Raw genomic sequence first — 15,380 nt, forward strand, 5'->3', positions numbered from 1 at the left:
TCCTCAGCCAGCCTCCTCTCCCTCTTCAAGTCTTCTGTCCTCTCCTTGAGGTTCCTGGCATAATTCTGGATCCAGTCTGTCATCCGTTTGAAGGACACCAGGACAATGGGATAAATGAGGCAGGCAATCAGCAGCAGACTGATCTTCAGGCTAATTGTGGAGAGGATTGCCTTGGATTTCTTACTGAGCTTGTCCTGTCCACTCTGCAGCAAGCAGCTCTGGATATGATTGAGCTCCTCGGCCAAGGCTGCACTTGGAACCAGTGGGGATGAGACCAAGGAGGGGATAAAAAGGGACATTCCTTCATAGTGGGTGAAATGGAGCGATAGGTTCCTGTTCTCCATCCAGCAGCTCTGCACGTTCTCCGAGGTGAAGATGGCATAGTTCAGAATGGCGGACATGGGATGCCAGGCTTCTTGGAAGCTCGGAGGTGACGGTTCCTCTGGCATCTCCTGGGCTCGAAGCAGGACTTCCCTGATTCTGAGGAGGAGTCGAAAGGACACCACGTCGGCCCAGTCAGGGTTGGATCTCATGGCTTTGAGGTCCTCACTGGGGCTGTCAAACACCTCCAGCAGTTCTGAGATCACTCCAGACAGTGCCAGCCTGGGCTCCACCTCCCAGGTGGCATTCAGTCCTTGTCTCACTTGGGCCAGGTAGAACCCACAGACAGAGCCTTCCTCACCCTGGCATTGGCCATTCAGATGATGCAGTGTCTCTTCAGTCTCACTGCAGAGGGAGTAGAGCCTCTCCAGTACCTGAGCATGCCAGGAACCGTTCCACACTTTGCCTGCTGGTTTTAGCCAGCTGAGCCTTTCTTCCTGGAGGAAGCCTATTAGCTGAACAGCCAGAAGGCTCTCGCAAGAGGACAGTTCCTGAAGGGCCCGCTCTGTGTTTCTCCACATCTCCAAGCTGCTGCTTAAATCGAGAGAGATGGCTCCCAGGAGAGTGCACAGAGAGACCAGGCATGCAGTCAAAATCCTCTGGACTGTCCTGCTGCTTCCAGAGGTGGAGAGGGGAGAACATCTAGGAGAAGGGGAAACAATGGGATCAATACGACACTTCTTCCAGTCATTGGAAATCATCCTAGCAGCAGCACTGGCTGTGCTGAAGGGCTTGCATGTATTAACTGCAAGTCGCAAGGTTGGTGCATTGTCCAAGAAATCTCCAGAGGCCATTTAAACATTTCATTTCTTTTAATATGTTTGATCCCATCAGGCTGCATAAAGAAAAGTGTGTGGGGGAAGGGTTTTAGGTCTGGCCTAGCAACCCATGCTCCACACAACACAGAGGCAGTCCCTGCCCTGTGTGCTGTAAGATGGGTCACTGACATCATGTGGCATTGGGCTTCGTCTCTCTGTGACAGCCTGATTTAAAATCCCAGTGAAGTGAATGAAAGGATGTAGGTTCAGTCGGCTGTGGGGGCTTCACTGAGCTTTGAATCTGGCCCTGGGTGGTTGAATCGTGTAAGTAGGGAGAATAATTCAATACTGACAAACTCACATGGTGACAGGGATTTTCAGGTGGGGCATCTTTTGCACTAAAATTTGCAAAATGTATTGGAGACCTGCAAATGCTGTCACAGACACTCAATTTTCCAAGTCCTGCTCAATAGAAAACCCCCCCCCCAAATTCAGAGCTTTTATCTTCAGAATAATTTACAGACCCAGTATTTTCATCGTTGGCTGTCTCCAGTAACCAGACTTACATTGTGTCATTCTCATCCAGGCTGCGGCAGTAACTGGACCAATTATTTTAAGGGCAGGTGATCAGTGATATACAACGAGCTGCTTCTCAAAACCAGTGACCCGCCATTCGAAATCTTTTATTCAATGGGACTTGCAGATGAGACGGGCAAATTGAGAGCTGACCAGCCACCATTCAAATCAGTGGGTGCTTTGCTATTTCCTCTTTTGGGTGTGGGGCCTGCTTCTCAAGGTGGACATTGGGGTGCTGCAGAATTTAGCATATGTTAGGTTAAATGAGGAAGAAAATGGATCTACTAAGAGTCCAGCCCAGCAGCCTCCCTTGATCCACTGCACGCAGTAAGTGTGTTTGTGTGTGGGTGTTTGCAAGTGTGTGTGTGTGATTCCCATTTCCAACCTCCCCATAACTGGGGATGGTTTGTATTGGGTTTATAGCACAAAGGCTATTTAACAGTACAAAAAACCCCCAAGTATTTTGCTGCCAAGGCAGCTCTTCCATATATCGGAAGCTTCTGTGGTGCTTTTTCTCTACCAAAAAGGTTTGCTTTATAGCAAAAAAAAGGAGGGAGGGGGGACCCCTTGTCCCCGAAGAAGAAAAATAGCTGTGTAAATATTCTCTGTTGCTGAAATTTGCCACATTGATATTAAGTAGACGCGGAAAATGCAAATATGAAAACTACGAAATGATCAGAGATTGGTTGGGGTGCATTTATTGCAATGCTGCACCCCTATTCCCCCCCCCCCAAAAAAAAAAGATCAGGGAAATTTCATCCAAAATCCACGTGCGGCTCCATGCCTACAAATGCAGTGAATATTAACTTTGGGGTTTGGTTTGGTTTGGTTTGTTCTCTTCCATGGTCGTTGCCCGTTTGAAATGATCCCTCGTGTTGTCCCTGTTGCTTCTCTCGGAGGCGCTAAACACCCAGGCCTGGCTGGGGGCAGCGGGGTAGCTGCCGCCCTGGGCAAGACAGCCATTTGGGGCCCTTTAGAGGCTTAATTTCACTGACCTATAAGCAAGTGGGACATTTTCCATTTCAATTTCACTTCGCCCTCTCCATGCAACTGCAAGGAAAGTATCTTCATACAATATTGATAATAGAAATACTCAGCCTAATTAACTTGCATTTGTATAAAGTGTGGGCCCGGGCAGTGGCCGGTTTGCCCTGCCCTCGGGCCGCTCTTGTCGCGTCTGCCCTGGCGCGGGAGCCGCCGCCGCGGGTTTGCTCTCGCCTGACAGAGGGGTGCGGGTGCGGGTGCGGGTGACGGCTCCGAGATTTTGATCTCAATGAAATCGCCGGCGTGTGTCCCGGGCCTGGCAGGGGCACAAGGCGGGCGGCTCCGTCGCGGCTGTGTGGTCTGGGCCCCGCATCCCTCCCCCGGCCTCACCTGGCGGGCCCGCAGGGGCGCCCGGGCTGCTGCTGCTGCTCCGCGACCGGCCCCTTGTCCGCCGGGGCTCCGGCCCCGGCTCCCCCCGACGGGGCGGCGGGGCCCTGGCTGCCCGCTCCGGCCATGGGGCTCCCGGCCCCGGTGCTGAAGCTGTCGGGGCTGCGGGCGGTGACGCCGGGGCCGGCTCCTCCGCCCCGCGCCCTCCCTCTGCCGCAGGCCGGGTGCCCCCGGGCTCCGCTGCCTCGCAGACGTGGATCCGGCGAGGGTGGGATCGCCAACACCCCCCGGGCAGCGCTTGGGAGCCGTGGGTCAGTCCTGCCACCCGGACCCCCACTGCGCTTTTGGGAAGCCCTGCCTCGAGAGCAGGGCCCTAAGAAATGCCCGCGGGACTTTTATTGTCCTCCCAAACAGGGTGTAAGGAAAGAGACCGTCCATTGAACAACATCAGCCCCTCCGCGGGTGGATCAGACCTCGCAGGCAGAGCCCCACTGAGTTGTGCCCGAGGAAACAGGGCTCTGCGGCTTTCGAGTACACGAGTGCAGTGCCTCCATTGCCCCTTCTCCCTCTACTAGACACTAGGACTCGTTTTCAGAAGCATCAATGATGAGGCAGTAACAGCATCCATTTTAGACATTTAGCCTCAGTGGTATCAGTTTTCTGGCTTTGGGAAACCACTTGGTAATTCATAGATTCATAGATGTTAGGGTCGGAAGGGACCTCAATAGATCATCGAGTCCGACCCCCTGCATAAGCAGGAAAGAGTGCTGGGTCTAGATGACCCCAGCTAGATACTCGTCTAACCTCCTCTTGAAGACCCCCAGGGTAGGGGAGAGCACCACCTCCCTTGGGAGCCCGTTCCAGACCTTGGCCACTCGAACTGTGAAGAAGTTCTTCCCAATGTCCAGTCTAAATCTGCTCTCCGCTAGCTTGTGGCCATTGTTTCTTGTAACCCCCAGGGGCGCCTTGGTGAATAAATCCTCACCAATTCCCTTCTGTGCCCCCGTGATGAACTTATAGGCAGCCACAAGGTCACCTCTCAACCTTCTCTTGCGGAGGCTGAAAAGGTCCAGGTTCTCTAGTCTCTCCTCGTAGGGTTTGGTCTGCAGGCCCTTGACCATACGAGTTGCCCCTCTCTGGACCCTCTCCAGGTTATCCGCATCCTTCTTGAAGTGTGCACCCAGAATTGCACGCAGTACTCCAACTGCGGTCTGACCAGTGCCCTATAGAGGGGAAGTATCACCTCTTTGGACCTGTTCATCATGCATCTGCTGATGCACGATAAAGTGCCATTGGCTTTTCTGATGGCTTCGTCACACTGCCGACTCATGTTCATCTTGGAGTCCACTAGGACTCCAAGATCCCTTTCCACCTCTGTGCCACCCAGCAGGTCATTCCCTAGGCTGTAGGTGTGCTGGACATTTTTCCTCCCTAATTACCAGCTGTCAGAAAATAGCTGCCAGTGGGTATTTTTAGTTGCCATCGCAAATGCACTTTTAAAAAGTCAATGGAAAGCTCTTTTAAAAAAAAAAACCAAAAAAACACTTTCCGTGAATTTACCTAGTTTAGATAATATTCAAAAAGAAAAGGGTCACTCTTTCCTGGCATGTTTTTAAATACAATGGGTGCATCTACACAAGACGCTTCAAACGCATTAAGCTAAATCTGCACATCGGCACGGTGGCCAAATCCCGTGCCAATACACGATAGGTTTAGTCTGAGGATTAACATCACTTAAAAAGCGTTCATCTGTGCTAATGCACAGCAGTGTCGATTATGGTGCTTTAAGTTGGTCCATCATTACAGGTGCCAAAATTAATGCAACATAATTATGCTGCATTAATGAACGTGTAAACAAGCCCAGTGTAAACTAGTCATCCTCTTTGTAATGTTTGGTTATGGTGAGTAGTACAGCATTTAAGAACAAATTTGTAGATATTTCATTACTTTTCCCAGTTTATTTTTAATCTCTTCTAGTGAGAATTGCCATCCTGCATATAGGCGAGAGAACCTAGGCAGTGAAAGACTGTAAATCTGGGCATGTGTCAATGAGATGGCAACCAGAATATAACTCGTGTCCCTATGGCCAGCCTAGTGTTCAGCCCATGCAGCCACTCTTGGAAGCTTCCCAGGACATACTTTGCTGAAACGGCGCTGTGGAACATGGATGGCCATGTGTGCCACAAGTGGCACCAACAGTTTCTGTGTGGCACGGCAAGCTGGGGAAGGGGAAGGGAGCAGAGCAGCAGATCAGGCAGGGAAAGGGAATCAGAATGGCACTTGAGGAGGACACAGAGCTATTTTGCAGCGTATTTGCCAAAAAGTTTCCCCCTCCCTCCACCACTGGAAAGCAAAGTAGCTGTGGATTCAGCAGCAACAACTTCTAACCTATTTTCAGAGAGCAGCATGGAAAAATCATTTGGACAGTCTCAGCGAATGGAGACGGTAAAACTTCTTTCATCTTAGTCTGGACTTCCTAAGGTAATTTATTTGTCCAGGAGGAATATCTTTGAAGCTTTGATATACTGGCAAATGTGTAATGGATTTAATTTTCACTACATTCATTTATGTGAGCATTTACTAACAGGGTTTGTCCTTTTGATTGTAAGCTATTAGGGGGGGAAAAACAGCTTCATGTTTGTTTCTTATACAGCACAGAACTCATTGGCAATTAGGGTGCTGAGCTCAGTTCAAAGAGCTGTATAAAATCCCATGGTCTCTTAGGCAACAATTGTGGGGAGGTGGATACAAGCTGCTCAACTTTTCAGTGAGAGAGCAGAGGGCCCACAATTCTTGCTTTAGCCACTTGATTTTTCTAACAATCATTTTTCAATTGTTCCACTGCATTTCTTTGTACAGCTACATTCTTGAAAAATGTGACTTTAAGCGAATCCAATTACGTCACAGTAGTTACTAGTGCTGTGCAAAGCTTCGGATCATGATTCGGACTTGGAGATGATTCAGAGGCCCAATCTGTGAATCCGAACTGTATTGCTGGAAGCTTTAGGCTTTCTGAACCGATTCAGAGCTTCCGAATAGATTCGGAAAAGATTTGGTGATTTGGCCACAGGATATAACAGGGAATCAATGAAATATCTATAACTGCTGTCTTGCGGCTGATTCAAATGAAGCTTGCAGGGATGGTAGCCTCTACTGAGAGCATGATGCATGCCAAGTGTCAAGGTGATGGGTGCAGGGGTTTCTGAGAAACTGCACCTCAAAATCCTGAAAGCAAAACTCATGTCACGTGTGTTGAGTCACAGTGGGGTGAAAACTGCAGGAGTGGTAGCTCTTGCTGAGGCCACAAAGCCTGCCAGGTTTCAAGGAGATAGGTGCAGGGGTTTGGGGAAACTGTACCTCAAGCTGTGGACGAGCAAAACTTGTGACCTGGGTGACCCTGTGTGTGTTAAGGTGCAGCAGCGTGAAAGCTGCAGGCATGCCTAGCCCCTGCTGAGGCCATGATGTCTGCCAGCTCTCAAGGAGATAGGTGCAGGGGGAGTCTGGGTTCTGGGGCCTTGCACCTCTACCTGCTGACAGGCAAAACTCATGTCATGGGTGCTTGTGCAACTGTGTCTGCCTTGGGCAGACGCAGTTCCTGGCTCTGTATTGATTCTTTCCTCTCAGTCTGTGGTTTTGTATCTGTTTAATCCTTGCTCATTAACTTATCTAGTAGCTAGCTACCTGTATTGAGCTGGTCCCTGAGTGAATCATGATTGATTGGTAACAGTAGCTAGCAAGGTAACGAGTTAATGAGGAAGGATTAACACCTAGAAACCACAAACTAAGGAGAGGAAAGAATCAATACAGACCAGGGAACTGCTTCTGCCCCAAAACAGAGACAGTCAGTTGCACAAGCACCCATGTCAAATCAGAAAAACTATTCAGATCTCCAAATCAAATCTCTGGCATCCAAATCAAATAGTTATCCTATAGTCACCTATTCGTGCAGGCCTAGTAGTTATCTACTAGCAGGCGGTGGCCAAACATTATAAACAAATATTTCACGACTTTAAACAAGTATGTTCTCTAATAGATCAGCGACATAATAACGAAATGTTAACCTTGATGTTAAATACCTGTACCTTGGACTCTCAGACCTGGGCTTTAGTGTGATTTGATATTGTAGCTGATTGTTTTAAAGACTAGGCAAGGGCTATGATATGCATTTTGCTTTGCTTGAGTTAATTCATGTGACTCTTTACTAACAGGAAATGTCATTTTGATTATAAGGTAATAGGGAAAGAAATGGCTTCATGATTTATGTTGCTAGTGCTTAAGGGACAATCCATTACTGATGTTTCAGACAAGTCCTTTCAGATTTTCTGAAACACTAATCCCTCGCATGTAGCTAGTTTACAGCCCACAAATCCTGTTTTTTCTCTGTATTCCATTCTGGGCACTTAATGCTATTAACCTGCCCCTTGTTTATTTGGCCTACAGGTTACTGGGGAAAATGTGTTTGTAATAAAATAAGATCCATTTTCCCCCTGCTATCCTGTATAGATATGGCTCAAGATATATCCCACTGCTTGGGAGCGGGATTTTAAGATTAGCTACTGTGCATGTGCAAAAAGTCACTTGTATGCAGGAGTCGGAGAAATCTGGTAATTCTTATTATAGGACACTGTGTACTGCATTCACCTAAAACAGGCTGGATCATGATGGCTGTTCTTTCATTATTGGTCCTCTTGAATCCAAACTCTGTTCACTAACCTAATTAGTTCTGGTTGTACCTCAAAGTTTCCAAACACTGCTGCTTGTTTTAACCAAAGGAAAATACAAAACATGGCAACTACTGTAGACAGAAAAGTATTTATTTAAAAACAACAGCTTTGGTATTTTAAAACCAAATAACTTTCAAATCACTAGAAAGTAGGATGTTTCCCCAACAGTCAAAACATACCAATACAGTCTCAAGATGTTCAGAGTGGGAAACTGATAAGTTGGCATTACCAAACTTCAAACCACATATTGATTTTGCACTCTACCCTCATGAATGCTAAAAAGCCTGTTACCAGCACTTAGATATAGTTTAACTGAGTTATTTGCTATCAAAATTAGATACAAACACCACATCCCATTCCCATTCTCACCCAATAAATTAAAAAAAAAAAAAAGCATTCCAGAAAAGAAGTGACACTACAGAACAAGCTAGGTAACTCTTGGCAGGGAATTCTCATTTTTTATTTTCCTGTTAAATTAAAAAAATAAAATCAAAATCAAATTATCGAAGAACTCTGTATATTTTCAAGTATGATTAGTCTTACAGAACTAAATAGCTTACATGGAAAAAAGAGACAACCCAGTGACTTGAATTTCTAGTGTAAACTCTTGAAAAACCTCACTTCAAGTCCCCAGTTCCCCTCTAAACAAGGCACAAAAGGATTGTTGCTTTCAAAAGGTCCTTGTTCCCAGCTGCAGAACTGTCAGATGTTAGCAGTCTTTTGCAAATGGAGGCTGAAAGCAGGACTGTTAGTTTGCACATTCAGGCACCGGGATCTTCCTGTTCAATTAATAAAACAAGGTGTTATTTCACCAGTCTTGCTTACAGCTACAGGAACATATTTCACTTTGCCCCTGCCTCCACACTGAGCTGATGTTAAGACATCTTTATTTTGGGACACTCCAACCAAGGATATTACTGTCCTCCTTGCACTGCAAAGGGCATCACTGCAAGAAGCAGGTGCTTAGCTGGCTCCAAGTCTGGCTGTGTGGTTTCAGAGTAATGCAGTGGACAGCATCAGGGCTGATAAATCTGTAATGATTAATGCAGTTTGGTAGGTAAAAGGCAGAAGGAAAGTCTTGTTACTTATTCAATAGCAAAGGCAGAGAGGACACAGAGAAAAGGGTCATGAGAGAGAATTCAGGCTTCCAGAATGCAGCAGTACACAAGTTACTTCCTGACCACATCTCCCTTCACATTAACATTTTGGTCATGCTCATAGGGTGGTTTCTGGAGAAGAGGCAACTGTCTGCAGATGTAGATGAACTGTACAGATCAAAGACATCTTCCTATTGGGCTCAACTCCAGAGAGTGAAATGCAGCTAGAGTACTTTCAACCTCACTTCAAAGGGTTGCAAGTGTTCAGCACCACTAAGAATCAAGCCTTGTGTCTAATCTCAACAACAGTCAGAAAGCCATGCCCCATGACTCCCATGCCTATAAGTATGGTGAACTTCCTTGCAGACCCATCTAGAAACCCCTCTGAAGAGCGAGATGCTAAATTAAATCCAGCCCCAGCACCCCTTTGTTTCTTTGGCCTGCTTTCCCCAGTCAAAAGCAGCCTGAAGCCAGGACATGAGCCCCTGACCATGTTTCTTTATTTGGTGACTGAGTAAATAAAAAGAAAAAAAAAATCCACACTTTAACTCTTACATTTGATCCTAAGCAGCAGCAGGTGCAAACAACATAATTGGCTCCTGCAGCAAAGTCAGGTGAAGTTTTCATTTTCCCCTCCATATCAGCAAGAAGCAACTGGGAAATGTTGATGCTGAGAGGAGGAAAATCTGTTTGCTAATTTATGCTCTGTCCCCCTTTCTCCACTGTGCTTTGCTATGCAAAAAGAAAGAAACCCACTTTAAAAGAAAAAAAAAAAACAACACACCTCAAAAGCTGGAAGATGCAGAGTAGGATTGGGCCCAAATCCCTATCTGGCAGGAGTGATCATTATCCCTTTCAGAGCTGTGGTGTAGCTTCTCTTAACAGCAGAAACCAATACTACATTGGCACTTCACTAAAGTGCCAGCCAAAGTGACATTCAGCAAAGCCTGCAGTGAATGCATGTTATAAATATTTATCCACACACCCAACTACTAAGCATCTGGCCCACTTGGATGGGAATACTCACTCCCATGTGTGCATCTACATATTATGCAACTCTCATATTCACATGGCAGGCAAGTGTGCAAGCTCTGCCCGTGCAGTAGGATGAGCACGATCTGGTGCTGCTGTCCCAACTGGAGTGCCAGTGGCAAAAAACAAGCTTTCAAGGTGATGTGGTGGAAGAGAGCCAGAAGCTGCATCTGCCTTCAGCTGCAGCCTTCCAAATGCCCTAAGCAAGATTTAACAATGGATTTCTAATGGTGTTAATGCTTGGGCCGGGCCACTCTACTCCCTCCCGACTTGCAGGAAGAAAGCTACCCTTTGCATCCACACACAGCTCCCCTCCCACCAGACCTTCAAAACCCTTGCAATGTCCCAAGAACCTTCTTAGGCACAGCAGACAGAAGACCAAGATGATGAAATGACTCTCAAGAGAGCCACTGGCAGCCAAAAGTAGCAGGTTTATACCTTACTCCTGAAGAGTGGCTTGGCTCCTGGCCCACAGTACTCATTGTAGATGAGTTTGAACAGAAACAGATGGAAGAGCGTGATTAGAGAGGCCACACTGAACCAGAACAGGAAGGGCAAGCCTGGGTACTGCTTGGCCATGTGCTCCTCATGGGCTAAAATGGCTTTGAGATGGAGCGTGTGTCTCAGGTCCTGCAAGTGGGTCAAATCTGTAGAGATGTAAAGCAATGGGGTGAGAGGCTGAGTCACCATGACAGGGAAGGTGTGACCCCGCAACTCGGAGGTCAGCTCCACAGGCTCATTCAGGCAGCCTGCCTCACACGCGTATAGCTTAACGGGCTTGTCCTGGAACTTCACTGACACATGCAGAAAGGGCTTGCCTTCCGGATCAAGCAGCACTGCCAGGTTGATCAGGTCCTTGTTATAATGGATCCCACGCAGGGAGTAGCTGTTGTGAAGCACATCAGGGTCAGCTTGGAACTGGAGATGGTTTTCAGTGAACTGCAAGCCTCCAAAGCTAAGCACCATCCCCTGCATGAGCCCATGGACCCCAGCTGCCACAAGGCCCTTGCATCCCCGTTTCTGGAGTGTCAGTTTCCACAAGTCCAAAAGCTGCAGGATTTGGGGAACACTGGTCAGAGTCTCTGGCCACAAGTTCTCTGCATGCATGGTTGCATGGCCACTGAAGCAGTGGTCAGCATAGTTCAAGCTGGCTTCCATTTTTTCCCTGTCTTCACCACTAATGAGCGGGTCCAACAGAGGAGCTGGCATGCAGGACAGAACATAATAGAGCGTCATGTTGACAGTCTCGCTGGATGGTGTCCGGGAATCCGTGATCTTTCTCATTTCAATCCCTGCAATGTAGAATAAAGAATGTCAGTGAGCAGGACAGATGGGTTTGACAGTAAGTGTTAAAATTGGAAAGGAGACCAAAGCTGTTCAGACTTGATACCAGGTCCTTTCAGCAACTACACACGTGTTGGCGGGGTGTTTAGAGGAACAGAAACTGTGGTGTGGAAGCTTCTGATTGGCTACTACTGTTCAGCAGCTCCCAACCAATACTTTCCATTTTGCTTTCAAATGCTAAAGTCAATGGAAAATGTGACGAAAGAAATCATGTCCTGCTGTATTTTGGGAGATGGAAGCAGTCTACTTATAAAATTAAATATTACATGGAGCCTTTGCATCAAATTTCAGCCCAGAGAGATTCTGAGCCAAGATGAAGCTTCACAGAATTTCCAGCACCAGCTCCCATTAGCAATATACACTCATAACATGGGTGGCATCACAGATGGTTCAGTTATGTGGCCTACTTGTTACCCAACCCTACCTGGACTGTAACAAGTTCAGGACTATTCGCTTGTTCCTGGAGAAACCAGGAGTTATTAGTTAAAAGCAAGTGTTGCTGAAATCTCTCTAGTAACTAGAATTTCTGTTGCCTTGGGTCCTGTGAATATACTTCTATCAGTGATAAACTTGTTAGTGCAGCCAGATTTTTCAGGCCTTCTGAAAGAGTCCATGGGATGTGATTTACTAGATCTCCTTAGGCACTGACTAGCCTCATTCTACCAGATTTCCAGAACTGATTCTTACCCCTTACCCTGTTCATATAAACAAACAACTGTATTAAGAGGATCAGTCAATGAAAGGTCTCCCAGAACTCGGCTCGGTTTTTTTTGTAATCTTGCAGTACATCCCTTGAGGCTGTCAGTAGTGACTGTCTCCTTGTTTCTGAAGAGGTATCAGCCTGTCTAAGACATCCCCAATAATGTAACTAGTAACTTGGGTGTACTGGTAAGGCTATATCAAGGAGACCTCTTATTGGCAGGGCTACAAGCCCCTACCTCCCTGAAGGACTGGAGGTCAAAGCACCTGGAGTCTAGCCCCAGGTCTGTAGCTGATTTGCCAGGCAAGGCACTGAAGTTTCTAAAGGTCCTCTTCAATCCTGCCTAGACACAAAAAGCCTTAGTTTTCAGTGGAAGCACTGCACTTCCTGCTCCTACAGTTCAGCTCCTTCCATCCCAGTTGGGAGCGTCAAGAACTTCTGAGAAATCTAACCAGATCAGAGGCTGCTTAGCTCTGTCCGGCCTCAGTGACTGGCCCAAGGCCCCTCGGCAATTAATTAGCAGATCCTGAGAAGGGGCTAAGAGCAGAAGTCCCCATCACGTGGCTTTTGAATCTTACCTCCCTGACCAGAGGAAGCTTCCACCACACTTTAAGCTCAGAACTACGAGCCCCATTTTATAACCCTGTGATGTCCCTGGAGAACGACGTGGTGGGCAACCCAGAACGACTCCAAGCAAAGAGCAAGTGCTGTTGAAGTCTCTCTAGTACGGCAGGTCTCGCAGGGAACAGCGGCGGCCTCCAGCTCCCCCTCACCTGAGATGAAGAGGTCGGCCCAAGTCTGCCGGTGCTCCTGGAGCAGCTCGTCCGCGCCCACCTCCATCACCTCCAGCATCTCCTTCTTGGCCGCCTCCCAGAGCTGGCTCAGGGCCTCGTCCAGCCGCGAGGGCTCGAGGGGCTCGGACACGTGCACCACCGACAGCAGCGTCTCCTCAAAGTGCGAGCGGGGCGCCACCTGCACGCGGCTCGGCAGCTTCTGGGCCGCCACGGCCAGCGCCACCACCTTAGGGCTGCCGGGCAGCGGCACCCGGGCCGAGGACAGCACGAACTGCCGGTCGCCCGCCTTCTCCAGGCTGCTGGCGGCCCAGCGCGCGCCGGGGCGGGCGGCCTCGAAGGCGGCCAGGCGCTCGCCAGGGTTGGCCACGTGCAGGCGCTGCAGCAGCAGGTGCGGCCGGCGGCGGTGCGCCACCAGCTCCTCCCGCACCGTCACGCACTCGGCGCCCGGCCCCAGCGCCAGGCAGCGCACCCTCCGCACCGCGCCCTCCCGCAGCGCCGCCACCGCTGCCCGCGCCTCGGCCGGGCTGCCCGGTGCCGCCAGCTGCACCAGCAACGCCAGCTCGGTGCGCACCAGCTCGGCGCCCGCTGTCACCCACAGCCGGTCGACGCCCGCGTCCAGCACCACGAACCCGTTGCCCACCAGCGCCGGCGGCCCCTCAGCGCCGGCCCCAGGCAGTGGCAGCGGCAGCGCCTCGCCGCGCTCCGCCAGCGCCCGCCACCCGTGCGTCTCGGCCTGCAGGCACAGCCCCGCCGCGCCGCCCCGCGCCGCCGCCGCGCCCGCCCCGCCGCCCAGCCCGCGCCGCCCCAGCCACCAGTAGGCCGCCAGCAGCGCGGCCGCCAGCACCAGCACCCGCCGCGCCCAGCTGCTCGACAGCAGCCCCGGCAGCCCCTTCAGCCGCTGCTGCAGCCACATCGGGCCGCACCCAGGCCCGGCAGCACCCGGCCGCCTCCGCCCGCTACCGGCCGCCGCCCCCGCCCGCCATGGGCCCGCTCCGCTCCGCTCCGCCCCGCCTCCCGCACGCACGGCCCGGCCCTGCCCCGCTGCCGACAAGCACCGCCGCGGCCGGAAAGCAGGGAGCACCCCTGTCTCCCCGCGGCACGACGCTTTGCGACAGGTGGGGGCGGGCTTAACCCAGAGGCGGGGTGAGGGTTGTGAGGTGGGCAGGGCCAGGCCGGGGGCAGTGGAAGTGGTAGTGGTAGTGCTGGTTTGGGAGAACTGGGGCGGTAGACTGGGTGATGGGGGCTATTCCAGGCTAGGCTAGGGAAAGGGGTGAGGGCAGGCTGCAGGAGAGGGGGCCGTGCTCAGCGCCCTGGGGCGGGCGGGTTGTCCTGAGGCCTGCAGAACAAGGGAGCCGGGGGGGAGGGGGCGGTAGTGCAGGGCAGGCTAAGGCATGGAGCAGGAGGCAGCACAGGGTCCCAGAAGCCTGTCTGGGCCGAGTGTAACTGGGAGGCTGTGGCTGGTTACTGAATCATCTGTGAAATCTGTTGTTACCAGAGCCTGGTTCCTGCCCTGTGCCTGCTCACAGCCCTGATCCTGCAGTGACTTCCTGGTTGCCTTTCTCCTCCCAGCAACTGGAGACTCTGCTCCTCAAGCCTCCTTTGGCTGTCACTGTTCATGTCCAGAGGTCCCACAAAGTCAGCAGGAAAGCAAACCATAGGGAGTCTCCTGCCCAGAGACAGGCTTTGGAAGTCAGCCCTGTGCTTGGGGCTGCCGGATGCTCTTTACAGTGCCCTTACAGTCTTACCGCATCTCAAATTGGGGAAGGGACGTGGAATATTTTCAGAACAGGCTCACACTATACAGGCAAAACTTAAATAGGCTTTTGTTCCCCCTCTTGTTTTTCCCCTCTTTGTGGCTACAGGACTCTTAAGGGCAACTTTCATTCTGCCTTCCCTATCTCAACCGGTAAAAATGTGGCTAAATGCCTTGTTAAAACGTAGAAAGGGTAACTTGCAATCAAAGAGCATATCGGTACAGCACCTACCAGCTGCACGTAACAGGATGATTCAGAGTTTGCACGCTGCAAGATGCATATCAGACAGGGTATTTATGAAGTAGCAAAATCTGTGCTGTTATCTGGCTACGAGTTGGGATCTACAATACAAAAGCAGGCAGGCAGGCAGGCTTCCAGAATTTAATTTTGAAACCAGCTTGTTGTGGCAACAGGCTTCTTATAATACAAACTGGGCATTGTTACTGTATTATAGATAGCACACTAAACAGTATCTTCTTCCCATAATACTCTTCTCAGTATAAAGCTCTCTCTTCAGATGTTGAGATCTTATCTATTTTGCATCCTGTTGGCTTAAAATATGATATACAAGTTCCTGGACTTCCATGGGCCATGGTTTGAATAAAGGGAGATTATAAACATTGGCAAATTCAGGTTTTAAGTGCAAAGTGTCTCATCTTTCTGAGCCGGTACTGAATCAGAACCCCTACGGGGCTGATGGGGTTACCATCTTTTAGATGAGGCTCAAAACCAAACAAATTACTAAGCAGGCCGGTGCAAAGCAGCTAGTATTCGCTTCGGGTTCGGCCAATTCGGGGGCAGTGATTCAATTCGGTGATTCAAGTCACTGTCCCAGTTCGATTCAATCGA

General features: G+C 49.9%; 1 protein-coding gene across 2 annotated transcripts; it reads right to left on the reverse strand.

Moving 5' to 3' along the window:
• Nucleotides 1–7,879: 7,879 nt before the first annotated feature.
• KIAA2013 (KIAA2013 ortholog) lies at nt 7,880–13,780 on the reverse strand. 2 transcript variants are annotated; one of them, XM_019493822.2, is made up of 3 exons: nt 12,757–13,780; nt 10,378–11,231; nt 7,880–8,589 (listed from the first exon to the last, which is right to left on the reverse strand). In XM_019493822.2, the coding sequence occupies exons 1-3, from the start codon at nt 13,688–13,690 to the stop codon at nt 8,572–8,574; spliced, it is 1,806 nt and encodes a 601-aa protein (XP_019349367.2). In that variant the 5' UTR covers nt 13,691–13,780; the 3' UTR covers nt 7,880–8,571. The 2 variants fall into 2 exon arrangements, with proteins under 2 accessions (XP_019349367.2, XP_059572165.1); XM_059716182.1 differs by having other exon boundaries at nt 7,880–8,841; nt 12,757–13,779.
• Nucleotides 13,781–15,380: the final 1,600 nt, after the last annotated feature.

This window comes from Alligator mississippiensis, chromosome 13 (genome assembly GCF_030867095.1).
Source record: "Alligator mississippiensis isolate rAllMis1 chromosome 13, rAllMis1, whole genome shotgun sequence".
In the NCBI taxonomy this organism is placed as follows: domain Eukaryota; kingdom Metazoa; phylum Chordata; order Crocodylia; family Alligatoridae; genus Alligator; species Alligator mississippiensis.